Source organism: Nicotiana tomentosiformis, chromosome 3 (genome assembly GCF_000390325.3).
Source record: "Nicotiana tomentosiformis chromosome 3, ASM39032v3, whole genome shotgun sequence".
NCBI classification, from domain to species: domain Eukaryota; kingdom Viridiplantae; phylum Streptophyta; class Magnoliopsida; order Solanales; family Solanaceae; genus Nicotiana; species Nicotiana tomentosiformis.
This window is the reverse complement of record NC_090814.1, coordinates 113,592,202-113,619,886: the sequence shown is the minus strand read 5'-3', so window position 1 is coordinate 113,619,886 and position 27,685 is coordinate 113,592,202. Positions and strand designations below refer to the sequence as shown.

At 36.8% G+C, this 27,685-nt stretch overlaps 2 protein-coding genes across 23 annotated transcripts in view; one reads left to right on the top strand and one right to left on the bottom strand.

Annotated features, from left to right (window-relative positions):
- The first annotated feature begins 7,312 nt into the window (after window positions 1-7,312).
- Window positions 7,313-8,071, top strand: LOC138908355 (uncharacterized). Its single transcript, XM_070199016.1, has one exon. It carries the CDS (start codon window positions 7,313-7,315, stop codon window positions 8,069-8,071), a length of 759 nt encoding a protein of 252 aa, XP_070055117.1.
- Window positions 8,072-24,025: 15,954 nt separating this feature from the next.
- Window positions 24,026-27,685, bottom strand: part of LOC104085495 (pentatricopeptide repeat-containing protein At1g80550, mitochondrial) — a 43,694-nt gene continuing 40,034 nt past the window's right edge. For 18 of the 22 annotated variants that reach the window (XM_070197474.1, XM_070197473.1, XM_070197468.1 and 15 more), the window contains one exon: window positions 26,517-26,725. Coding sequence is in view for 4 of the 22 variants with exons in the window: in XM_070197482.1 (XP_070053583.1) it covers window positions 24,438-24,507; window positions 24,605-24,683; window positions 26,192-26,276; window positions 26,498-26,725 (462 nt within the window). In the remaining 18 variants the exon portion in view is untranslated. Of the gene's footprint in view, window positions 24,508-24,604; window positions 24,684-26,191; window positions 26,277-26,497; window positions 26,726-27,685 lie in introns of those variants that run through there. The other 4 variants (XM_070197482.1, XM_070197483.1, XM_070197481.1 and 1 more) reach the window with 1 other exon arrangement.

Below are 27,685 nucleotides of genomic sequence, written 5' to 3'. Positions count from 1 at the left end.
ACAATATTTCGAAGATCACCCGCAGATTGATCACGTTGCCTTCACCTTCGGGCGTACCTCGAGTTGTAGGTCGTGCTCCTCCGCAAACGTTGCTCTTAGGGTCGGTTGGCGTCGATGGCCATATGCGAGTTGGCGTCAACTGGGTCTGCAACCGGGACTCCATTGGGATCAACAAGAGGCACCTCGTTGGTGGGCACTATATTGTTGTTTTCGCCGTGATGGACAGATTCAGCATCAACGTTCAAGTGAGTAGACTTAGAGTTTGAAAATTTTAGGTTGACCTGAAATTAAAATCTCAAAGAACATGCGTAAAACAGAGTGTGTTATGGAAATTTGTATCAAATTACCACTATTATCCTTAGCCCCACGGTGGGCGCCAAACTATTTACCCTTGAAAATAGATAACAATTGAGTTTATACGCGATTTTAAGGATATGTGGACTAATTCAATACAAGTGATTAATGGCATTAGCTAAGCAAATTAAAGATAGAACAAATAGTCAAACCAGTAGTAATATTGAGTTCGGGCTCAGTTATAAGCTTGATAAGTAACCTGCCTTCGGTTCGGAGCCAGACACTTATGAAGAATTATGAGTAAAATCAAGAACTTTGAATAACTTTTAGAAGCAGATAAAACATATGTGTGTTTCCTTGGTATGCGTGTTAGAACGTGTGTATTGAATAATAAACTTTCCCTTTACATAGTAGGGGAGTTTTACCCTAAGTACAATTCTAAGAAAGGTAAGGATCTTTTTTTTTGCTAATCACTGATCAACTGCTTATACAGGCCGAGATCCACACTGTGATATCTGATCGGGCACGGATATCACGGCCCTTTGTTAATCGTGTGCGGACGTTTGACAATGCCTTCCGAGATCTCGTTATTCGAATCGGGTCCGGGGGCATGATCTCAATGGCTCCGGGGGCAGGTGCTTTATTCGGGCCTTGATACGGGAAGTTCCCAGCTTTGATTCTGATTCCTTTTAGTTACGTTCTCGCTTCGTTTCCCCCACTGAGAAATCGGAGTGCTCCTTAGCCTCGATTTTCCCGTATACAAGTACTATAATAAACAAAGACAGTACCAAATTCAAATTCTAGGAAGACAAAACAGGTTTTTTAGTAGGGATACTTTACTTACCTTATTGGATCTACTCGAGGTGAATCAGAATTTGTATGACTATTAGTTTTGAAAGGTAAATTTCATAAATGATCATATAACTATGACTTTTTCCACCAAAGTCATATAACTTTATTTTTTCACGCAAAAATCATAAAATTTTTACTAATTCACATAAAAATCATAGTGACTTGGAAAACACATTTTTCAGTTTTTTTGTTATTCCATGTTTTTTGGTTTTTTATTCTCAGTCTAATATATAATAACCAAATTAAAATAAAAAACCAAATATTTAGTTATTTTCAAAAATAATAGCCGATAAAATATTTATATTTTATATATAGGTGTATAATATACATATTATATATATATTTTTGGCTAGCGAATGCAATTAGTTCCTACCGACCGGTCAATTTTATATTTTTTTTATTTCCATAAATTAAAACAACACTAGAAGTGAATCCTTCTCTCGTAAAAAACTTAGTTTGGAATGCATGACATTCTAACAAAAAAAAAGATATAACTAGAGAGCACTTAAACCTAAAATGCTATCAATTTGAATGAATATCTTTAAAAGAAAAATAAAAGATAGAAGTATCGTGTTTTGAACGATTCACTTTTGATATTATTTTAATTTATATATATGGCTATTGGGCTCGGGGTCAGGTCACGTTGGGTCATTTTTATTTTATTTGGATTATTATTTATTAGAGCGAAAATAAAAAAATAAAAAACTATGGAATAAGAAAATACTACTGAAAAGTTGTATTTTCATATCACTGTGATTTTTGTGTGAGTTAGTAAAAGTTTCATAATTTTTGTGTAAGAAAATATAATTATATGACTTTGATGAAAAAAAATAGTAATAGTTATATGTCTGTGAAATTTACCCGAGTTTTGAATACCAAATGGTTAAACCAAAAACAAAAAAGAAAGATATTTTTGTTCCTTCACTTAGTAATATGCTTGAAGATATGATAGTTGGGTGAATTGTGTTACTAGAAAAGGAAAAGAAGGTATGGTGGATAAATGAGTTTTTTAATGGGACAATAAATAGGTTCCATCCAAGAAGATATTCAAAATCCTGATGGGGACTTTCTCCCTACTATTCCATTGTTTTTATGTTATGGGAGTTTAAAAGAGTCACATCTTTTGGCAGATCATGTGTGCTTGGGGGGGCCAATCTCTTTGTTTTTTGTATTTCTATCCTTCCCTAAAACTTGTCATGTTTCCAAATTTTCAGATTTTTAATAACAGAATTAGGTAATAGACTAATTAATTGGACTAGTTCAACTCCCTTAAGTTTGTATCGATATTTGACTAATATTTTACGTTTTAGAAGGAACTTGGCCATAGTAGGATTAGAACTATATGTCGAAAAATAAATAAACAACTAAGTATTTTATTTTTATACTTAAAATGATCAACTTCATCAGTAATCGTACACTTAGTATAGAGATTCACCTAGATTGAGATCTCTGATCGCAAGATTGATGACTGGAAAGCCATCACAAATTTAAATAGGCAAGTATTTAATAATATGTAAGTGTTAATTAACAATGACAATATTAAAGTTGGCTCCTTAGCGTCCTTACTATATCTTGATAAGAATCAAGCAGTATAAAATAGTTGGTACCAGAAGACTAACGCTTTACTCTTCTTTTTGTTTTCTTTTCATTTTTAAAGTATGACTATATTCTCTACTCTATAATCACAAACTAAGATAGCTTTTATTTTGTGTTGCAATTAGTAATTCTAGCTCAACACAGGAAAAATGTATCACAAATTCTGGTTAAATTTGAACGTAAGTTTTTACCACGGTAGTCGGTATGTATGCATCTAGTCATACTTCACTTACAAACACGAAACTCTTTCGCTCTTTGGTTTAAAAATATAGAGTTAATTTTACTTATGATCACTGAACTTTATTTATTATAATAGTAGAGTTGCAAAATTATGTCCTGTTGCTCGAGAATATAAATGACTAGAAGGTAAACTTCTGCATTAGGTAATGTTTTTCCTTATTTTTTTGTTTCATTTAAACATTTTTTAATTGTCTTTTGTTTATAAATATATGGGCAGCCAAAAACTTTACACCATGAATTTTCTTGTTCTCTCATTTGTGTTTTTGAGCTGGAAATTTGACCTTGCAATCATTTGTATTTTCGGAACAATTCACATATAATTTTGTTACTTGAATGTGACAAAAAATAATTTGTATCGTTACTGTTATAGTGGATAAAGTTCAAGACAATACGTAAAATAATCTCCAGATATGAGATATTCCTATATGAATTTCAAAGGAATTGAGTTAATGTCGTCATTAAAGTCGTAGCTAATGCTAATAACGCCTTGACAGTTAACATGATGTCCATGATTATTAAACTTTAATGAGATTAAGGAGTTATGATTAAGTGGACATACATGAATTGACAGCCGACAAGAAGGGATTGATCAAAAAGACAAGCATCATTAAGCCAACTACAACTGTTCAGAAGCCTACAACTCAAGTTTTCTCTGTGAAATTCATTGCGGCCATTTCACTTCAAACCTCCTTATTCATCATGATAAAGTCTAATTAAGACGCTAAAAGAAGACAAAAGAGATTGTTTACAACGCAGAATGATTGTACATTAGAAATGAGTTAAAAAGTAGCACATGCATATGAATATGCACGTATAGGTTCTTAGTTAGGGGGAATTAAGTTCTAGACTTGTATCATGATTTCCAAGAAAAATATACTAAAGTAGTTATAAGGTATATGTAAATATATATTTATTTTTGTGAAAAGGTAATGGGTGTACATACAATAAACAACATTGTTCGAGAATCATGGAAGAAAAATATTCAATTTAGAACAAGAAATAAAGCCTTAAATCGCTTCCCCATCCTAGATCCAAACTCATATATTACTCGAATGGTTAAATCAACTATTTGACAATGTGCTTGTGCGAAATCCTACTTACTCCACTACTCTACCATGTTATTTTTTCCAAGTACTGAATTAATCTGTTTGAACAATTTTTAAGTAGTACTTAAAAAGAATGTATTTGATTGATCCTCCTTTTAGAAAAATCGAGTAGCTAGCTTGCGTGGCAATCGTCAGTGCACTAGATGGTCTGTAGTGTAAGAGAGTGTTCCTTGATTTTTTCACTCTTAGTGTGACCAACAAGAATATCAAAATGAGCATTCCAAAGAAAAAAAATCAAAGTTCAAAACAGGAAGGATAGCTGATTTTCAAGTTAAAAGAATTTTTATTGAAAAAACGTTCGGGACTAATATGATAAATCACGAAAATAAATGTGTACATGCAGATATATGTAAATGCATGTGGTGATATCAGCTATGCAGTTTTAATTTGTTACTTATCCAAACATAATATATAGTACCACCCACCAATTGGCAGTTGCATTAAACTTGTTTTCAGTGTGGCTGGGGACATCTCTTATCATTAGCCTTTAATTAGTGTTTTTATTGGACACTAAGATTATATATTACACTTAAATCTATCTCTGGTACAAATAGAGAAAATGATCTCCTATACTCATTAAAATTTGAATTTAAAAAATGATGACCTTACAAAGATCTCTTGTATTATTTTTACATTCAATTTATGTTTATTTTTTATTGATCTCCAAAATCAAATCTACCGTTTAAATACAAGGAGTAAATGTACTTTTTCCGAAGTCACATGCGGAGATACGCACAAGTAAGAATGTGCATAAACAGAGGCGGACAAGGGGGATCCAGATCACTTCTCATAAACTCCTCCTACATGGTTCTTTTATCATTTTAAAATAAATCTATTTCTCATTCCTCTTTTTTTTAAAATTGTATCCCCCACTTTTGAATTTTAAAGCTGCATTGTAATTACTAAAAGGGCCTAAAAGAGATAATAGCAGACTTAATTAATTGCACATAATGTGATACCAATAAAGTTGCCAAAAAAGTAATGAAGCAAATTAATAAATCAACCACCAATCTGCTTCCAAGTTGTTGGCAAAATCTACGTCAAAGTTAATCGCCTATAATTCGGTCTAACAGAAAATGGAATGGAGGTAATAAACTTGGTGTCGAGCTCGCAAGTTCAAATACTTTTAGGTAATGAAGAGCAATTTTATAAGTATGTTATACGGTTAAAATCGGACCTACCTGATTTTGCTATTTGATCGAGACAAGGGAATTGCATAGGGGTAGCCTCGTAATAAATCAGACCCGAGCTCGAAGATGAGACATCGAACCTAGAGATCGAAGTGTACGTTGATACCGAAGCCAGCAACAATCGAGACCAAGTATGACCGACTTCGAGGGAAGCATAATAACAGAATAGCGAGATATCCGTAACCGGTCGAAGATCACGGCGGAAATCCGGAACATATCAAATCAAGAGCGGTTATTGGTATCAATCTTGGGATTTATTTCCGTAATTAGAATTATACCATAATTAGGAATCCTCTAATATATAAATGGGAGTCCCCATCATTTGTAAGCATCTTACACTCACGAATATTAAGGCAATATAATATCTCTTGCTTCGGTTCATCAACTTACCGTTCTTTAAATTGTTCTTACTTCATTATTCTCGAGGGTTCATCAGTTTGGGGGCATTGTCCAAGCATTGATTTGTTTTACATTCTTGTCAATTCGCATCATTTATCTCTAAGTTAATCAACCGGTATTGAGCAAAATCGCGTATCCTTAAAATCACATTACAAGTTTAATTGTTACTCGATTTTTAGGGTAAACCAGTTTGGCGCCCAGCGTGGGGCAAAGGATAATAGTAATTGCTTAATATTTTAGCCTTCATAACACACACTGCTTTTACACTTGTTCTTGTAAGTGCTTTTGATTTCAGGAATCAACATGTCGAACTCTCAAGCAGTACCCATTCACACTAACACCGGCCTTGGTCTTCATTGCGAAAATGATCACGTGGTCGCCCTGGGAAACGGAGTGCCTCCAATCAATCCCGACGCACCACAGGCCGTGGATCTGGTTGATGTCAATTCTCGTGTCGTCGTTCGTGGGGATTTAGGCGCCGACCCTGAAAATAGTGTTCGCAGAGACACTCGAGCAGCCGATCAAAATGCACAAAAATGGTGAAGAAGGCGGGATTAGCCTTCGAATGATATTTGAAATGTTGCAAACTCGGCAAGCTGCGATAGCGCAACTCCAGAATCAAAATCGAGCACCAAGCAGAATTGAACTCGATACATCACAAGAAGTTGTTCATAGGATCGAACCGATACAGGAAACATTGAACGATAACGGGTCGGGAACAAACCACGCCATCATGAAGATGCTCGAGGAGCTCACCAAACGGATCGAATCGGGAGAAAAGAAAATCAAAGCCAATGACAAGAAGGTAGAAACGTACAATTCACGGGTTGATCAAATACCGGGGGCACCCCCGATCCTAAAAGGTCTGGATTCGAGGAAGTTCGTACATAAGCCGTTCCCTCCAGGTGAGGCACCGAAGCCCATTCCCAAAACGTTTCGTATGCCGGACATACCTAAGTACAATGGGACCACCGATCCCAATGAGCATGTCACCTCCTATACATGCGCTATCAAAGGTAACGATTTGGAAGATGATAAGATCGAATTTGTTCTATTGAAGAAGTTCGGAGAAACTCTGTCAAATGTAGCAATGATCTGGTATCACAACCTGCCGCCAAGTTCCATCGACTCATTTGCCATATTGGCAGATTCTTTCGTAAAGGCACACGCCGGGGCCATAAAAGTTGCGACGAGAAAATCAGACCTTTTCAAAGTAAAAAAGAAGGATAATGAAATGTTAAGGGAGTTCGTGTCCCGATTTCAAATGGAATGTATGGAGTTGCCACCACTCACAGATGATTGGGCTGTTCAAGCATTCACTCAGGGTTTGAATGAACGGAGTTCGATAGAGTCACGTCAACTGAAGCAAAATTTGATCGAATATCCTGCGGTGACTTGGGCCGATGTACATAATCGGTATCAATTAAAGATCATGGTCGAAGATGACCAGTTAGGAGCTCCTTCCGGCTCGGTATATCCAAACAGGTTCGCAGTCAGTAATCAAAGGGACATCGATAGGGAGCCTCAGTTGAACAAAGACCGATATCAGCCATACATCACAGGAACGGCGGCCCAGGACGCAACCCCACCCGGAATGATCGAAGAAACGATCGAGGCCAGAGTTCTCGGTGACTTATGAGCAAAAGTGATTTTGAAAAGCACGTCGATCATACAGAGGCACCACGATTGTGTAATTTTAATGTCAACACTTCAGGTATTGTATCGACAATCAGAAGATTCAAAGATACCAGATGGCTGAGGCCCATACAGATCGATCCTTCCCAAAGAAACCCCAATCTGATGTGTAAGTATCATGGCACGCATTTTCACAAAACCGAAGATTGCAGGCAACTAAGAGAGGAGGTAGCCCGTCTATTCAACGAGGGCCACCTTCGAGAGTTCTTAAGTGATCAAAACAAGAATCATTTCAGAGAAAGGGACGCCAACAGGAAAAATGAACAGGAAGAGCCACAACATATAATCCACATGATCGTTGGCGGGGTCGATATCCCACAAGGGACCATGTTCAAATGCACTAAGGTATCAATTACTAGGGAAAAACGGACCCGAGATTATGTGCCAGAGGGCACCGTATCATTCAACGATGAAGAAGCAAAAGGAATTTCTCAACCCCACAACAATGCTCTGGTAATTTCTATCTTTATGAATAAAGTTCAAGTTAAGCGTGTGTTAGTGGATCCAGGTAGCCCGGCGAATATCATCCGATCAAGGGTCGTAGAGAAGCTCGGCCAACAAAACCAAATTGTGCCCACAGCTCGGGTCCTGAACGGCTTCAACATGGCCAGCGAAATGACTAAAGGAGAGATCATTCTACCAGTAAACATGGCCGGAACTATTCAAGAAACCAAGTTCTGTGTAATGAGGGCGACATGAGGTACAACGCCCTACTCGGAAGGCCTTGGATTCACAACATGAGGGCAGTCCCTTTGACTCTCCAACAAATGATAAAGTTTTTGATGTCGGACGGGGTGAAAACAATACATGGGGAACAGCATGCTGCGAAGGAAATGTTCGCGATCGATAAGGTGATACCAATATCGTCACTTTCAATGTCAAAGAGACCAGAATCAAAGGAGAAGCAGAAGGTCAAATAGCAACCACAGTCGCCGGCTTCGACCAGTTCGGAACAATAGGAAACTATCGAGGATGATGATTGCATGATCCCTCGAACCTTCATAACCCTCGATGATTCTGATGCCACGAAGACAACGGTCGAAGAGCTGGAACAAGTCATACTGATCGAGCATCTGTCCGATCGAAAGGTATACCTAGGCATGGAGTTAACTCCCGAGCTCGGGAAAAAACTCATTAATTTCTTATTAAAAATATGGATTGTTTTGCTTAGTCCCACCTTGATATGACAGGGAATCGACTCGAGATCACCACTCATCGATTGAGTTTGGACCAGAAGTTCAAACCGGTAAAGCAAAAGAGATGGCCACAGTCTGAGATAAAGTTTCATCAAGGACGAGGTAACCAAACTTCTTAAAATAGGATCCATCCGGGAAGTAAAATATCCCGATTGGCTAGCAAACGTAGTTGTAGTCCCCAAGAAGAGGAGTAAACTTAGAATGTGTGTAGACTACAAAGACTTAAACAAAGTGTGCCCAAAGGATTCCTTTCCTTTGCCGAACATCGATTGCCTGATCGATGCCACGGCCGGCCACGAGACCCTCAGCTTTCTCGATGCCTACTCCGGGTACAACCAAATACGAATGAACCCGGAGGATCAGGAAAAGACTTTATTTATCACTAAATATGGAACTTATTGCTATAATGTAATGTCGTTTGGGCTAAACAATACTGGTGCTACTTATTAACGCCTAGTAAACCGAATGTTCGAAGAACAAATAGGAAAATCAGTGGAGGTTTATATTGATGACATGCTAGTTAAGTCCCTGCGCGCAGAGGACCATTTGACATATTTGCAGGAAACCTTCGACATATTGAGAAAATACAACATGAAGCTCAACCCCGAGAAATGCGCATTCGGGGTCGGTTCGAGCAAGTTCCTCGGCTTTATGGTGTCAAATCGGGGAATCGAGATCAACCCCGATAAAATCAAGGAAATCGAAGACATCACAGTCGTAGACAACATTAAGGTCGTACAAAGATTAACAGGACGGATAGTCGCTTTAGGTCGTTTCATCTCGAGGTCTTCGGATCGAAGCCACATGTTCTTCTCACTGCTCAAAAAGAAGAACAATTTCACTTGGACCCTAGAATGCCAACATGCATTGGAAGAATTGAAACGATATCTTTCGAGCCCGCCATTGCTTCACACCCCAAAAGTGGATGAGCAACTCTATTTATACTTGGTCGTCTCGTAGGTCGCGGTAAGTGATGTCCTAGTTTGGGAAGAGCAAGGTACGCAATTTTCTATTTACTACGTTAGCCGAACTTTAGGTGAATCAGAGACCTGGTACCCACACTTAGAAAAACTAGCGCTTGCTTTCATAAGCGCCTCTAGGATTTTAAAATCGTATTTCCAATGCCACCCAATTTGTGTTGTAACCACTTATCCTCGTCGCAACATTTTGCATAAGCCCGAGCTCTGGGCCCGACTGGCCAAATGGGCCATCGAAATCAGTGAGTACGATATCAAGTATCAACCCTGAATGACCATCAAGTCTCAAATCTTGGCAGATTTCGTGGCCGACTTTACGCCAGCCCTCATACCCGAAGTCGAAAGGGAATTATTGCTAAAATCGGGTACATCCTCAGGGCTGTGGACCCTTTTCACAGACGGGGCTTCGAATGTGAAGGGGTCCGGGTTAGGCATCATTTTGAATCCACCCACAGGCAATACGATTAGATAATCTAGCAAAACCCCTAAGTTGACTAACAATGAGGCCGAGTATAAGGTCATTATTGCAGGTCTCGAGCTAGCTAAAGGTTTGGGAGCGAATGTCATCGAGGCCAAGTGTGATTCCCAACTCGTGGTTAACCAGGTTAACAGAACCTTCAAAGTTCGAGAAGATCGAATGGAAAGGTACTTAGATAAATTACAGGTAACCTTACACCGGTTCAAAGGATGGACCCTACACCATGTACCTCGAGAGTAGAATGCTGAGGCCGATGCCCTTGCAAATTTGGGGTCGTCAGTCGAAGATGATGAAATTAGCTCGGGGACTATCGTACGGCTTTCGAAGTCGGTAGTCGAAGAAGGCCACGCCGAAATAAACTCCACGAGCCTAACTTGGGATTGGAGGAACAAATTTATCGATTACCTAAAAAATGGGAAACTTCCGTCGGACCCTAAGGAGTGAGAACTCTACGAACAAAAGTTGCACGATTCACATTAGCCGAAGGTGGAACATTGTACAGAAGAATGTTCTATGGGCCGTTGGCAAAATGCTTGGGTCCGGGAGAAACCGATTACGTCCTGCAAGAAATTCACGAGGGCACTTGCGGGAACCATTCCGGCGTCGAATCACGGGTTCACAAAGTCATCAGAGCAGGGTATTATTGGGACAGTATGGAAAAAGATACTAAGGAGTTCGTTAAAAAATGTGACAAATGCCAAAGACATGCACTGATGATTCATCGTCCCGGGGAGCAGCTTCATTTAGTCTTGTCCCCATGGCCGTTCATGAAATAGGGAATGGATATCGTTGGCTCTCTGCCATCAGCCCCAAGTAAAGCTAAGTTCATTTTATTTATGACTGACTATTTCTCTAAATGTGTTGAAGCACAGGCTTTCGATAAAGTCAGAGAGAAAGAAAATATAGACTTCATTTGGGATCACATCATATGCAGATTCGGGATACCCGCCGAGATAGTATGCGATAATGGAAAATAATTTATCGGCAGCAAAAAAACAAAGTTCCTCGAAGATCATAAAATAAAAAGGATATTATCGACGTCATATCATCCTAGTGGGAACGGACAGGCCGAGTCGACGAACAAGACCATCATTCAAAGCCAAAAGAAAAGGTTGAACGACGCTAAGGGGAAACAGAGAGAAATTCTGTCTGAAGTCCTATGGGCATATCGGACAACGACAAAATCTAGTACGGGGGCAACACCGTTCTCCTTAGTATATGGCGCCAAAGCTCTGATACTGGTTGAAGTCGGGGAACCAAGCATCAAATCACGAGGCTATGAACATAAACCTCGGATTGCTAGACGAAAAATGAGAAGCCACCCTCATTCGAATGGCCGCCCAAAAAAAGCGAATCGAAAGATACTATAATCGAAGAGCCAATCTTCGACACTTCAAAATAGGGGAATTAGTTCTGAGAAAAGTCACCCTCAACACTCGAGATCCAAACGAGGGGAAACTCGGCCCAAATTGGGAAGGACCATATCAGGTCCTCGATATCATCGGAAAGGGACCTTATAAGCTTGGCACGATGAACGGCGAACAACTGCCAAATAATTGGAACATCTCACTTCTCAAACGATATTATTGTTAAGGTATGACTCTCTCCCTTTTTCGTTTATATTCAATACTAACTTATTGCAGGTGTTCGGTCAAAGACATCGAGATCTCAGGTTTTAAAGCACGCGTTGCACTCTTTTTTCCTTAGATCGATTTTTGTCCCAAATGGATTTTTTCGGCTAGATTTTTAATGAGGTAACAATTATATGTGCTACCTGGGGACAATTCAACAGTATCTGAGGCTTCTTTACAATCAACCTCGAAAACTGGGGGGCATCACCCTCGGATGTTATGTCTTCAAGGAAGACGATTCGTGTCAGCACGGTCTTGATGGAAAAATTCTGTAAAAGGCCAAACGGTCAAACGAACCGTACCCACATAGATTGCCCGATCCCTAATGGTAAAACATGTACGTATGAATGATCTATTGAAAGAAGTACTTTTTCCTCACTAGATGTTCCATGCCTTAGTAAGATTTCTACTTTATAATTTCGTACTTACGATATATTATGAAAATCGGCTCAAAAGCCAATCGCAACCAAAGCTCGAGCAATTAACCTCGTAGTCGGGGACTGCCGTCCAAAAATTAACTTCGAAATCTTAAAGACCTTAAAAGGGCGAACCTCGATTTTATAGTCCACGGCCATCCCACCCGGGGACTGATACTTCGAACAAGCTTGAAGTATAATCGAGAAACAAGCCCAATGGGCAAATATCGAGTTAAAGGCTACGGACAAACTAACACGGTTCGAAGACGTCCGAATTTCATAATCAAACAGGCCTTCAAACATTCTCATAAAACCAGTTAAAAAGGGCTACCATCGGCAAATTTACATAGGGTTTCGATAACATCAACCCTCGAAAACCTTAAGAGGTACCAAATTGAACAAATTTATGCTAAATCATAACAAATTTTTCGATAACACTGATGGGTACAAATCTATCTTTTGCTAAGGCATAACAAATTTTTATTAAAATTCTGTAAGCCAAAAAAGAGGAAAAAGCCACTCTTTCGAGGCCATATCGGCTCGATTCAAGAGCTAAGCTCCATTACATTGTTGAGCTCGAGGACTCGCCCTCGCTTAACCAAAAAACATAATGGTTTTTTTTATTCCGAGTTCGAGCAAGTGCTCACTCGATTATAGAGACTATAGCAGTCCGATTTCAACAAAAATTTCACAAGACAACGAAGTGAGTCAAATTTCTCACAAGACTTAAAGTATATCAGAATTATCATGAGGCGAAAGCAAAACAAAGTTTTTACGAAACATAAATCAAAGACAAATCGGAAAGAAAAAGGATATTTCATATATGCAAAAGTATTTACAAGGACCACTCATGGTCTTACACAAAAATCCAAAAACAAAAAGGAAAAAGAAATTCTATGTGCCTAATCCTCCTCGGGAGCTTCATCTTCATCTCCTCCACTCTCGGATCCACTCGCGCTCCCGGAGTCATCATCATCAGAGAGTAAAGCTTTGGCTTCGTCCTCCGGTACTTTCGTATTCTCGACATCGGGCGTGAGGTCAAATCCGTGAGCATGAATCTCTTAGAGAGTCTCTCTCCGAAACTGGCGCTTAGCATACTCAGCAACGCAGGATAATTGAACCTGAGAAGCATCAGAAATTTCCTTTTCTCTAGCATTAGCGGCTTCAGCATCGGCTCGGTAGACGACCACGACCGCCTCCGCCTCGGATGTGGCCTTTGGAAGCTCAACGACAAATTGAGCCTCAAGTTTTTCAATTTTCTTGGCTCGGGCCAAGCTCTCCTCCTTCACGCTTCGGAATTGACGCTCAACCGAAGACAGTTGGGCTCGAGCCGTATCTTTTTCCGAGGCAAGGCGGTCCATGATCTGCTTCCACCCCAAATTCTCTGTCTCTTTCACCTTAGCCTCATCGCGAAGCTGCTCAATCTTTTCGGCCTTCTGCTGAACCTGCAGGATCTAAGTGTTAATCGCCAATATCAAATTAATATGTCAAGATCCCTAAAAATTTACGTTACCTGCTCGATGAGATCGGTCTGCTCTTATGAGCTCTTGCCAATTCGGCTCAGAGGTCCCTGATCTCCTCTTCTTTTTGCACATAGAGGAGTTTGAGGGCGTCTCTCTCCTCCGTAAGCCTTTTGAGATCAGCCTCACACCGGTTCTGCTCAGCTCGGGATTTGGAAAACGCTTCTCGGTGGAGCGTCACAGCCTATGTAGAACGAAGGAAATAAGACAAAAGGAAATAAAAGCAAATGCAAACCTAATAACGGGGGTTAAAATTTACCTTGCTCATGAGTCACTGAGCCTCATCAAAAATGATGGTTGCATCCAGGTCGGAAATGTCATCGACCCCCGTGCAGAAACCACGGAATATGCCATCCCCTTCGTGGGCCATTCCCACATTCGGGGTCTCAATAGACTAAGCCTCCCGAAAATACCCTTCAGAAAATGTGGGTCGGGCGACGAATCATCAATATTGATTGCCTCAAGCAAGTCACTTGGGGCACTCTCTCCTTTTCGAAAGGCCTCGGAACCGGACCCTTCAGGAATGCCCGCTGATTATTCGTCATGACGGGAGACGTCATCAACCCCCGATGACTCGGGGACTTTTCTCGGACCATCTTTCGATACCTTCTCTACCATCACTGACTCAGCTGGTTTCGATGCTTCGACGCTTCCCCTCTTTCGAGCCACCAGCACACTGCCAGCATATTCTCCCTCCTCTTCTTCATCTCGTAGTTTATGGGTTGCGGAGTCATTCTTCGACTTACAAGCCTTGCTCTTCTTAGGCTTTGGAATATCATAAGGCGAGGCCCTTCTCCTCTTCTTATCCTCAGCCGGTTTCAGGACCTCCCCTTCCCCAGATAAAGGTGGCCTTATAACGGCTTTGTCTCCAAGACCTATATGGGAGAAAATCAAGTGAAAACGAAGCATTTCACATGAAGGCATCCAACACAGACATAAAAGCTTACCGTGATTTTTGGCCTCCCATCGGCCCTCGGCCAAATTGCGCCACGAGCGCTCAGCGTATGAGGAAGTCGAGGCCAATTCCCGAACCCATACTGCAAGGTTTGGGATTGCACCGGGCACCCAAGAGACTACTGCACCATAAGGGAGGATGTAGATGAGAAAAGATAAAGGAAGCAAAACAATCAACAGAAGTTGTTGGTAGGATTGTATTTACGCTTCATGTTCCATTCCTCGGGGAATGGCATCTTCTCAGCCGGGATTATGTCAGAAGTCCGGACTCGGACAAACCGGCCTATCCATCCTCGATCTTTGTCTTCGTCTATGCTTGAGAACAGCACCTTTGTGGCTCGGCGCTGAAGTCTTACTAATCTTCTTCGATAGAGCCATGGACTGTATAGTCTAATGAGATTATTAAGGGTGAAAGGCATCCCTTCGACCTTGCTCACGAAGAATTGGAGCAAAATAACGATGCGCCAAAAAGAGGGGTAGATTTGGCCTAGGGTTATGTGGTATTGGCGGCAGAAGTTGATTATAACGGGATCGACGGGACCCATCATGAAAGGGTAAGTGTAAACACTTAAAAATCCTATCACATTAGTGGTGATATCCTCATAGGGGATAGGAACCACCACCTCTTTGTTTTCCCAGTAGCAATCATTTTTCACCTGTTCGAGATCGCCTTCAGTTATCAAGCATATATATCTTGACATGGGCTCACATCGGCTAGGAACCGAAGAGGGTTTTTCAACTCTAAAATCGGAAGTGAGGTCGCATGACCCGAAAATGCACTCTTCGATGCGTGGCTCCATCGGCGTTTTATCATCGGTCGGCCCCGATGAGGAAGCTTTTTCCTTCTGAGGAATGACTTTTAATGTTTTCGCCATTGTTATTGAGGAAAAGGAAGGAAGAAGACGAAACTTATTGTTTTAAAAAAAGATTGGCAAATGGGGTTTGAAGAACCGACAGAATTGATAAGCTTGAAGGGAGTAAAAGAGTTTTTGAAGATTAGGGGAAATTTTTGAAAGTAAAGTTTGTGAAAGTTATGAAAATTGTCTATTTATAATATCTGCTATGACGATTTGAAAACACTGGTGGCCGACCGTCAACTAGCACTAATTAATGTTCTTGAGAACTGTGTAGACGCGGCGCTTCGGTCGCCTCCGTCGCTTATGTCACGAGTGTGACGTCATAATTGGTCGAGGTACTAAATCGAAGGCTCGGTTCGTTTCTCCTCGTTACACTCCAAGAAACGAGGAGACTACCCGATTTTGCTATTTGATCGAGACAAGGGAGTTGCATTGGGGGTAGCCTCGTAATAAATCAAACCCGAGCTCGAAGATGAGATATCGAACCTAGAGATAGAAGTGTGCATTGAGACCGAGGCCAGTAACAATCGAGACCAAGTATGACCGACTTCGAGGGAAGCATAATAACATAATGGCGAGATATTCGTAACCGGTCGAAGATCACAGCGAAAATCCCGGAACATATCAAATCAAGAGCGATTATTGGTACCAATCATGAGATTTATTTCTGTAATTAGAATTGTACCATAATTAGGAATCCTCTAGTATATAAAAGGAGTCCCCATCATTTGTAAGCATCTTACACTCACGAATATCAAGGCAATATAATATCTCTTGCTTCAGTTCATCAACTTACCGTTCTTTAAATTGTTCTTACTTCATTATTCTCGAGAGTTCATCAGTTTGGGGGCACTATCCAAGCATTGGTTTGTTTTACATTCTTGTCAATTCGCATCATTTATCTCTAAGTTAATCAACCAGTATTGAGCAAAATCGCGTATCTTTAAAATCACATTTCAAGTTTAATTGTTACTCAATTTTTAGGGTAAAACAAGTATATTTTTAAATTCCATTAGAATATTTATCTTTTTTTTTAATTAGTATTCCTATAGTTTTTAGTTCCGATGAGATATCTAAACAACACTTCAATGATTTCAATTTTCGGTGAAAATTATTTTAGTTTTAGATTTCTACTTACTCTATGTGTGTGCGTGCGTGTAAATGTGTGTCAAAAAGCATAGTATCCTTATTCAAAATCTCGCGTCTGCCAATTGTGCATAAAGTATTTGAAATCAATGCAGGGTTTTCTTTTATTTTCATTTTCTTTTTTCTCGACAAATATGTAAAACCTAGAATCATTCAACTAGTTTTTGTAATAAGATTTACAATTTGGTTGAACAGACCATTAAGTAAAATTTAAGTTTAGACCAAGCTAGTGCCATTTCTTTTTCATATCGTTTCCTAACTTTATTAAGTTTGATTAATATTAATTCAGTTGGATTATTGAATGCGTTGGTCAAGCAAATCCATTCTTGTGGATTCCTCACCCAACTGTATTTCTCTTCTCCGTAACACATATTATCAGTCAAAAAAGTGATTACGGAAAGAACATCTATAACTTGTTTTAACAAAATAAATAGAAGCAATGACATCATTTTCCATTCATGTTGGGTGATTTCAATTTAAAATGTTCCAATATATAGGCGTTGCTCGAGAGAAAGCACTTTTTTTGTTGTTGTTTTACGGCTTGTTTGGAGGGTCGTATTGTATCGTATTGTTACATATTGTATTGTATCGTATTGTTTATTTAAATACTATGTTTATTTTGATTGTTGCTTAAATTTTATTGTATCGTGTCGGTAAATCCGTCGTTACGTAACGACGAAATGTGCCATTTTATGTAACGACTGATTTGGTGTGGTTGCGCCGTTATCTTGTCTTTTTCTCTATCTCACCCTTCACTATTATTAAATAATTTTATTTTATTATTTACCCTACCTTTTTATATAATAAATTTACCCTGTATTATAATTTTTTTTATAATATTGTAAATTTATTCTTCATTTTGCTGGTGTATGATATCATGAAACAACGACAAATGATATAATCTATCCAAATATTGTATTCATCAAACGATACAGTAGTGTAGCTAGAATCCTTTATCGTTTGGTTTGATTGGAATTGTTGGGATGTACTTTGATCAACACGATCTTTTAAAATTATTTTTTTGAGAGATTTGACTATCAAAGTAGGATATGGAGGTCGAGGATTAGGGTAGTAGATTAGTGGGTAGTCGCGAGTTTCTCTTCTCCATATCGGTAATATCAATATTAGTCATGTATCTTTTAATTCTTATTTTTCTATTACTACCTGTTATTTTTTTTTGCTTCGTTATCTTATTTTTCTTGCTATTGTTACTATTTTTTTTTTCATGACTGTTGGGATTAGGGGTGTACAAACCAAATCAGAAAAATACACCAAACCAAAAAATTAAACTAATTAAAAAATCCGACTAGGTTTGATTTGATTTGGTTTGGTATTGAGTAAAAAAATCCGAACCAAACCGACATAAATATAAAGTTTTTATATAGAATTTTCTTTTAAAAATATCTAGAAATATTTGGGATTCTCTTACGTGATATAATATTTAATAAAATATGAAGTGTTCCATATTTATTAACCTTAAATAATGGGTTATATGATCACTTTCTTATCAAGTGTTATTGAAATGCGTCAATCTCTTTGTTCTTCCATATTATATGTCAAGATCTATTAAATTCTTATATTTTTTTGAGTGATTATTATTATTTAGTTATCATATTAATTTTTATATTTAATTACTAAATTTGGTTAACCTTGAAAGTGTACATCAACGAAAATTATTGTTATACGATTAAAAAAATAACTATCATGTGTTACTAAGTAAATTCTCCCATAAGAATATTTAATAGATAATATGTTTGTCAATTTTTTAAATTTTTACTAAACATATATTTACTTATCAAAAATTTAATAAAGTAAGATTGAAATAATATTTAAGTAACAAAAAAACCCGAAAAATTCGTCAATACCGAACTAATCCAAACCGATATAGTTGGTTTGGTTCAGTTTCGATAAAACCGAATCAACCCGGTCTATGTGCACTCCTAGCTGGGATTATACTTTCCTTGAGTTGTGGATTTATCGAAAATAATACATCTACCTTCACAAAGCAAGGATAAAGTATGCGTATACATTACCTTCCCATATCCCATTTGTAATATTTCACGGATATAGTGTTGTTATTTGACTATCAAAGTAGAGATATTGGTGAGGAACGTCTTCTTTTGTTCTTTGTTTGATTAGAATCGTTTAAAGATTTCAGTGCAACATTCAATTATTTAGTGGAGAGCCCATTCATTCCTTCTAATACCTTTAACAACTCGCGGAGTTTTGTTGAAATTTATGAGTACTATAGATTAATAACAATATTTAGCTGCTAATTGGCGCAAGTAATATAAAATTTAAGTTAAAGATAGTTTCTTCATGAAAATTGACTCCCTTTCTATCCTTTAACTAATTAAATTACTCAGACAAAGCTCTACGTATATAATTGCTTTGCAGAAGAAAGATCAGCAGAAACAAATAAACTAAACTTCTTTTTAAGAATAATTGGAGGATCAAGTCAAGACAGTGAAGCAAAGTAAGGTACAATTCAAGTGCTACTTTTTAATTAGAAATTATTTAATTCTTCATTTTGTTGGGATTTAGGGAGGAAATAGGGGATTGTTCACTAACTTCTTTTAACCTAACCTGTCTTTTGTGTGTATGTGGTGGGGGAAAGATTGTGCATGTTCTTGATTATATGGGATTACAAAACAAATCCCAATAAAAAAGTTTTCTAACCACTGAAATTGTCCAAGTTTTATATACTTTTCTTTTTCTTAAATTGACTTGACCAATAAGTCACGGGTTCGAACCGTAAAATTAGTCATTGATATATCAGAGTAGACTGCATACATAACACTTTTTGGATTATGGCCGTTCACCGAATCCTACGTTAGCGGGAAACACTTTGAGCACGGGACTATTTTTTTTCCTTCAAAAAATGGCCCCATATTAGGCCTACTGCATGGCTTATTCTTACAACTGGACGGTGTGTAAGAAGTATAAATGAGAGCTTGATAAGATAATGTGATTTATTTCAGTTTTAATTAAGACCCCATTAGCTTTTATTAGAAAACAGGAAACGGAAAAGGAAGAAAACAAAAAAAAGGGAAAAGGAAAACATATCTTTTTCTTGTTGGTTTATGTAACTTCTTTTAGGTCTTTAGTGTGCTTTCCCCCCAACTCTGATGTGTACTTTGCTTCTTCTTGCATTTGCAAACAAATAATTTCAGTAATACTTTCTCTTTTAATTAGCTTCTTGGAATGTTCTTCTTCCAAGGTAAATGCTCTCATTAACTTTTTCACTTTCGGCTCTAAAGACGCAATAATTGAATTTATTAAGCAACAATTTGTCGCTTTACAAAATCGTCTTTTTTTTTCAAGTTTAAATTTCTTTCTTTTTTACTATCGCACTTTCACTTCCCCACGTTCACTACTCTCCTCATAAAACCACAATGATCTCCTTCATTAAAGAAAAACAAAAAAAGGGGATATTCGGGATGCTCAACAAATTGCCATACAAATTTCCGTTTATTGGATTAGGTGGCGATAAATATGAATTAAATTTGGAACCAATTGGTAGCACAATAGTATCAGAAATTGTGCAATAAAAAATTCTGAAAATTATTTTTTAAATGCAAGTGATTGCTATGAAGCATGTTACCTGAGGAAGACTTATGATCTAGGACTATGGAACCAAAGATAGTGCAAAGCGCAGCTCGATGCACAAAGTATCCCGCGGTCACGCATAGTCAGGGAAAGAACCGCACCCCAAGAGATGGTAACGTAGACAGTCTACCCTGATGGAAGCATCAATGACTTAATTTATCATAAAGTTTAAATGAATCCACCTCATTTGCTACATTGATCAGTCACTGAGTTGCATTAAACTGGGTAAAAGGGTTCTATATGCTCTTTGCTAATTGAATCATTTAGTTTTAAACGTAAAAACTTGTGCAGTAAATCTGAATAAAGTACTTTATGATGAACCATATACTACTTATAGGTCAATCAAAGAAAGGTTATTGTTCAAAAGCCCAAAATAACCTAAGTAAGATTATAAAGTGCATATATGACCCTGAGCAGTCACGAGATTTTTGACAGCCTTCATTTATAAACTTGTACCATATACTATTTTAGGCCAAGCCACCCGACAAGGAACAATAAACAAGCAAATGATGGAGGCCTTTCATTCCACTATTGTGAGGCATTAAAAATAGAGTTGTCAATATGTGGGCTTTGGTATTTGATGAGCCGGGCTGGCCCACTGTTTAAATGGGCCTTAAAATGGCCAACCCAATCCTATGTGGGCTACAGGTCCTCACGGGCCGGCCCACCATATACATATATATATATATATACTATATTAAAAGTGATAAGTCCTAAAGTCAAAAATTAAATTACCAAAATACCCACCTTATTTTTATTAAATATACTATTTGATTGAATAGAAAAAATTAAAGCCTAAAAAACCTAAATTACCCTTTCATAATAGTCGCAACTCTTTAGAAAAGTTAAAGCCAACATGTTACTACAGATCTATCAACTAATTATTTTTCTTATATATACTCCACTATTATTCTTATCTCTTTAGGTAGATGCAATATCTGAACGTTTGCATTAGTTAGCATACCTTTGTGGTGCTTCAAAACTAAAATGTTACCTTGAAGAATTTTAGAAATTTGAAAACGAGATTTCTAGACTCTGATATTATTTGAGTGACAGATTATCCAAACTATTACCCATTTACGGATAAAATTAGAAAGCGTTCATGTGATAATGTTTCGGGAGACCAATTAAATATACCACAACGTAATGTTATTTATATGCCGTGTGGAATGCTCAAATAGAGAAATTGAGGGGAGAAGAGAGGATGCCCAGAAAATTTTCTATGTTTTGGACTTGGAAAATGACTTCGAACGGTGTTGTTTCTACTGCTTAAATTATGTCATGACGATGTTCTTTCTTCTCTATTTTTCAAACCATCAATTTACTCAAGATTGACTTTTCTAACAAAATTTTTATTATAGAATTTACTCTTTGCATAGAACCAGCTTCTAATAATATCATATAATCCGTAGCATGATGCTGATATGCTCAACTAATCAATTTCTTTTTTTTTCGATCTCAAGAAAATAGACCCTTGTTCCTATATTAACAAATTATTTGTGTTTTAAATTCTTGCTATTTAGCTATTATTATTAAAAGAATCACTTTCATATTTTGTTCGTAGTTTAATTTATATGCCTTTTCTTTAATTCTTAAAATTTGAGTCCAATCTATTTATAGCGAACAAATTGTGGTGATGAAGTTCTATTTTACCTTTTTAGTGAGTCAAATAATTATTTTCTTTGACACCAATTATTTTTCAAAAAATTTCAAGTATTAGAGTTATAATATATTTTTATGTAGTTTTAAGTATGTAAATTTTATTTTAAATATAAAAAATTATGTATATAAACCCTGCTAATTCAAAGTTATATCTATTTTTATTCATGGAGAGGTTAACAATATCCAGGCATATGCAATATGAGTGGAAGTTTTATTAATATCATCTGCTCAAAATTATATGTGATATATGATTTGACCAAAGCAAAAAAGTTCAAGAGCGAAAAAAACTCCTTGCAAAGGCAAAACATTGTAGGCGTACTTACTTAAGTTTAGTAGGAACTTTAACTATCATTCCCTTGTTTTTCTTTCGCATCTATATCTATATCTATATATTATTAAAAAGAGAGGAAAAATCTTTTTTCTTAAGCTAAGTGACTGTCTAGAAAAAGCCACATGGCATAAGTAATTAATAATTAGTTATTTAGTTAATAATTAGTTATTGATTATTATTTTTTAATTTAACTATCTATAAATTAATAAAATAAAATATTTTATAATAGAAAATAAAAATTTAAAAAAAAATTGTCCACATGAAAACATGAAATACTATATATTAGGTAATGCAATAACAATAATTAAAATTTTAAAAATATTTAAAATTAGAAATAGAAGGGAAAGATGATTTGAACTTGAGATTAGATTAAAATTATGGTAAAAACGCTCAAACTATGGATAGGACCGCAGAATTAAGGTTTTACTAGATAATAATAATAATAATAATAATAATAATAATAATAATAATAATAATAATAATAATAATAATAATAATAATAATAATAATAGGATAACAAATTAAATATTAAGAATACAAAATAAATGTCTCATGTAGATAATTTAGTAACGAAAATAAAAGTTAAACTTTTATCGTGAAACTAAAAGAGAAAGAAATTTTAATTGCACGTGATATAAACTAATTATAAGAAAATACAATAGATTTAAAATTTGCTAATTAAAAAAACTTATGTATTCAATATTTTAGACTATTCAATAAAATAAATGCAAGCACTAAGATCAAGGATGTTACAAATATAAAAAAGAAATATGTTATACACTACGAGATATGAGAAACAGTTTCATGTCCTACTTCTTAATCGGTATCTAATGTAGATTGCATATAATCCAAATAACCCAAATCATAATTTGATATTTGTGTCCGCGCATCGCGCGAGTACTAATACTAGTTGACATTTAAAAGTGTGAGTTGAGTACTCCAAAAAAGAGTAATCAGCCTTTGAGAAAATAATTATGCCAAGACGTATGTATTATGATTAAAGGAGGTAGAGAAGATGAAGTTGATTAGAGAATGATTCTTTTGATGCATAAATATCAAAAGGGAGATACACCAAAGTTTAAATTAGTGTGATGACTAAAAGAACATAAATAGAGTTGATTAGAGGCCATTTTATTTTATTTATAAAAGGTCTCAAGATTATGCGAAAATGCTAGCTTTTGGTTTGTAATTTATAATTAAATCAATTAATTTTGAAATATGTGTACTAACTAATTTTGAAATATATATTTCGTAAATGATAATATGGAGTACACGGACAACGCACGTGAAGAGAGACTAGTATATATATTAGTATGGAGTACAAAACTTAATAGCGTTTAACATTGTTCTAATAGATTACTATAAAACTCAAAAAATGAGGACAATATTTCATTCATTAAAAGTCAATATTCAAAACAAACTACTCAAAAATATTTTCAAAGTGCTCATAACATATCCAACACCGACAAATCATCATCGTCAAGCACATTTGAATCCTTTTGTAAGATAAAGATGTCTTAACATCTTCATTTTTATCGATATTTATAATTATATGCAATATTAATTAGTTAAACATTAAGAAATAACTAAAATTTTAAGAACAAAAAATATTTAAATTCACATAAAAATATTACTAGTTTGAGATTTGACTACTCTTCTTGTTATTTTTAGTTGCCTATGTTCTTAATTAAAAATGTTTATTAGCCCACGGGACGAGGTGGGCCAACCTCGGTCAAGCCTCATGGGCCACTAGCTTACTTGGACGGGCTTAAGGCCTAATTTTTAAATGAGCTCCAAAAATCTTAGTCCAACCCTATTAAATCACGGGTTGGATTGAACCGACCCAATGGGCCAAGCCCATATTAACGGCTCTAAATAAAAACAAGCAATACTTATTTTATACAAATGATAATTGGCAGATGAACTAATTGCCAACTTCAGATTGCATATTTCTTACATTACCATAGAATCAAGGATATTTCACAAAAAGGGTAAGGACATCGAGAGTGAGAGGGAAAGTGTGGGACAAGGAGCAAAAGCCAATTACAAAGGATTTAGTTTCTAATACTACTTTCTATATGCCAACATGGGGATTTGCAGAAGTGATGAAACAAGCTTTAGGATCAGCAAAACTGGATTTGCAAACTAAGCTGCATCTCCTATCAAAGCAATTATAGTCGTTACTTGGTCATACCGAATTGGATCGCGCTTGGTCATTTCACAAACTCAATGTGTAAAACAACTTGAAATACATGCTACTCCGCATGTTGGCCATGCAGTCATTTGCTTTATCTCAAGCAGCCTATGTTTTCAGGCTTTGGCAAGTGCATCAGAAGCTGTTTCTCCAATTCTACTAGACTGAAAACCCATAAAGATGAGAGGGAAAATTGCATCATAAGAAACACGTATCTTTGAACAATGACGGAAACAAATTCCGATAGCACAATTGGCTTACATCTCATATTTTTGCCGAGCTTCTGTTTGCTTTGCTTTGTAAAGATCACTGTCCTTTGGCAGGGTGCTCAAATTGTTGTCTACAAAGTTGGACCAAAAAACCCCATCAGCAAAAGAATTGGCGAAGACGAAGACGAAAAGGGCTCGGGCGTTTTCAAAGAAGAAACCTTACTGAGTAACTAAAATATTCAACAGAAGAAAGACAAGAAGTAAATTCATGCATAATTAGGTAGACCTGTCCAAAAAGTGGACAACAGAATGGACAAATTTTTCATTCATTCTATGATGTGAGATGCATCTACTTCAAAGCTTATCTAATCTCCCATCCATACTCAATGAAACACCCCATTCCTGCTGAACCCTATCTTAATGGCATAGGTCATTCCACAGTTAAGTCAGTTTCCATGTCTGAGCAGCTCTTCTTCTTCTTTTTTTACTGAAAAAGTGTGCCATCATCAAATGCTATCACCATCCCTCCTAGAAAATCCTGACAACCATCTCTCTTATGTCAAAACAGCAGTACCAATGGACAAGGTCAAAGCAGTGTTGTAACTCCAAATGCAATTTGAATCTACATTTACCCAAATAAAAATTAAAAAATAATTTAGCAAAAAGTAATTGAGCCTCAAGAATTAACTGCAGCCTTGCATCACAAGCAATATCCAACTTAAACCATTCTCCAGAACAATATTGATGGCCAGCAACTGCCAACGATCCAACTATCAACTAACCAAGCCATACCACCCCATGACTTACCATTTCCACCATGCGTTTCCTTTAACTAGAGATGAGAAAGAACTCTTCGGAAGACCTGAAACTAATTAACAGTTCTCATTCCCAATGCCAAACCGCCAACAGCCCCACTTCCAAGCGCTTCAAAAATGCTGTGGCACCCATGTTTTGGAGGATCCGACACAGGTGCGACATCTCTTTTTGGAGGATCCAAGCAACATAGCCCCACACTCCCAAGTACCTCATTGTCAACACCTTACCTTAATACCTAGAGCTTTTATTATACACACTCTAGAAAGAACATTCATAGCTTCCATGACTAGATCAAACCCTGACCTAAAGCAAATAATCGATTTCTACATCTTCCAGCCGACAACAGGATGCAGTGGAGACGTTCAATATTGCAAAAATCATTAAGTAGGAAACTGAAACTACAAGTCAACATGGAGAGTGATAAAAGAAATGTCCTGCAGGCAGATGGATGCTACCGTGGGGAAGTACAAGCTAGTGGCAAAGGTAATCAGGCATAGATTCATTATTTTGGCTACACTGCTGTTGAAGTACGAATATTATTGTTGGGTTCATGTATCAGGTAGGATTTGCCTATTCCATAGGAATACCGCTATAGCTCTGGCTAAGATATATTACGAACTCCTCAGTCCTGATTCATGAATTTGGGACATTTTAGTCTGCAGGGATCGGACGGAAACGACAGAATTAGATTCAAAGGACCTTTTTTCCCTTGCACAGAAATATTCATTGTAGGAAAAAGGTCCACTACTGATTAATTATCCTGACAACTTAGGCCGTGCTTACTCTTGTTATATATTACACCCTATGTAGCAATCGAATTCACCTGCAATTTGTTGAGGAGCAAATTTCTTCACTTTTTCACTTTCCTGAGCTTCTGACAAAGACATGTTGTTGGTGAATTCTGGTCCCTGTCAATAAAACAAATTCTGAATAACAGGTTTAATCCTGAATATAGATTGATGTTTAGAGAGTAAAATTGACAATTCACGGACAAAAGCATGACGAAATAATCGGACCTAAGGTATTACTGAATTCCTCTTATGATCAATGGATAAGAAAATTGAGATACTGGAAACTCGACACTAGTGCAATAAGGCATACTCAACTTCCAACAAACCAGAGATTATACCTTCTTCTTCTCCTTCCTCTTTAGAATTTTCATGTGGCATTTTTTAATGTAATGCATCAAATGGTAACGTGAATGCCTTGAATTTAATTGTTCTCTCACATCAGGATTTGCAGTAAGCCAGTCTATAATTTCCTTTGATTTAATCACCTCATCCGTGTCTAGAGACTCTAACCAGGAATAAACAGGCATCCACTGATCAGTTCGTTGAAATCGATGATCAAAATTTTCCTGCCATACAAGGATACTAAGAATAAATTGCTAGTCGTCTACCACAAATAATAAATCAGTAGATGTTTTAAAAATAAAGTCAAACATTGGGCACTGTGAAAGGAACATGTTTAAACATGTGCAGATTAGATGAAAACTACAGTAACACTTCCTTTACAAAATTTAACTTGCACTTGCCATTGATTCTTAAAATAGGGAATTTCTAGCGTAATCATTATGTCGGATTGGTAACAAACTATAGCAGACTCATTGCAGGCCAATTCCATAAACGGTCATCGATTTATGGCTCACAAAGATCTTATTTGCATGAAACTTTTGATGTCATTGTATACAAAATAACTGTATATTATGCCTATCAAGTTTTGCTTGTAAAAGAATACTCTACAAAAACATGCATCTTCCCTGGATAGTGCAAAAAGAACAATCTGGAAAGCAAACAAACAGAAACCATGAGTATAATGTGCAAACAGTTATTGAAGTTTTTCTCTAAATAATTATCAGCCATGGAACCAGGGTTGTAAAAAGTGAGCGCTTCCTCGCTTAAAGCGAGAAGCGAAGCGAGGTATCTGACGCTTCTGTTAGCTGAAGCGTAGCATATTTACAAAAGCGCTCGCTTCCCCTGAAAAAGCGAGAAGCGATGCGAAGCGTAAGAAGCGAGCGCTTCTCTTTATAACTGGGCTGCCAACATATTTAATTAAAAAAGCTGTCTTTTTTTAAAACACCATCGAGGCGACCTAGGGTTCAAGTTTTCTACACTTTTTTTTTTCCCTTCAGTTCTTCTTTCTCATTCTTCTCCTCTTTTTCTTCTTCATTTTCTTGCACTGTTTCAGTGATAAAAAAGATTGAAATGCTGCCATTTTTTCGTTTCAGTTATACTGCCCTTCTTCGTATACTATGCAGTATTTATTTTAATATATTTTTTAAAATTCCGCTTTACTTAAAGCGCTTCTCGCTTTAAAC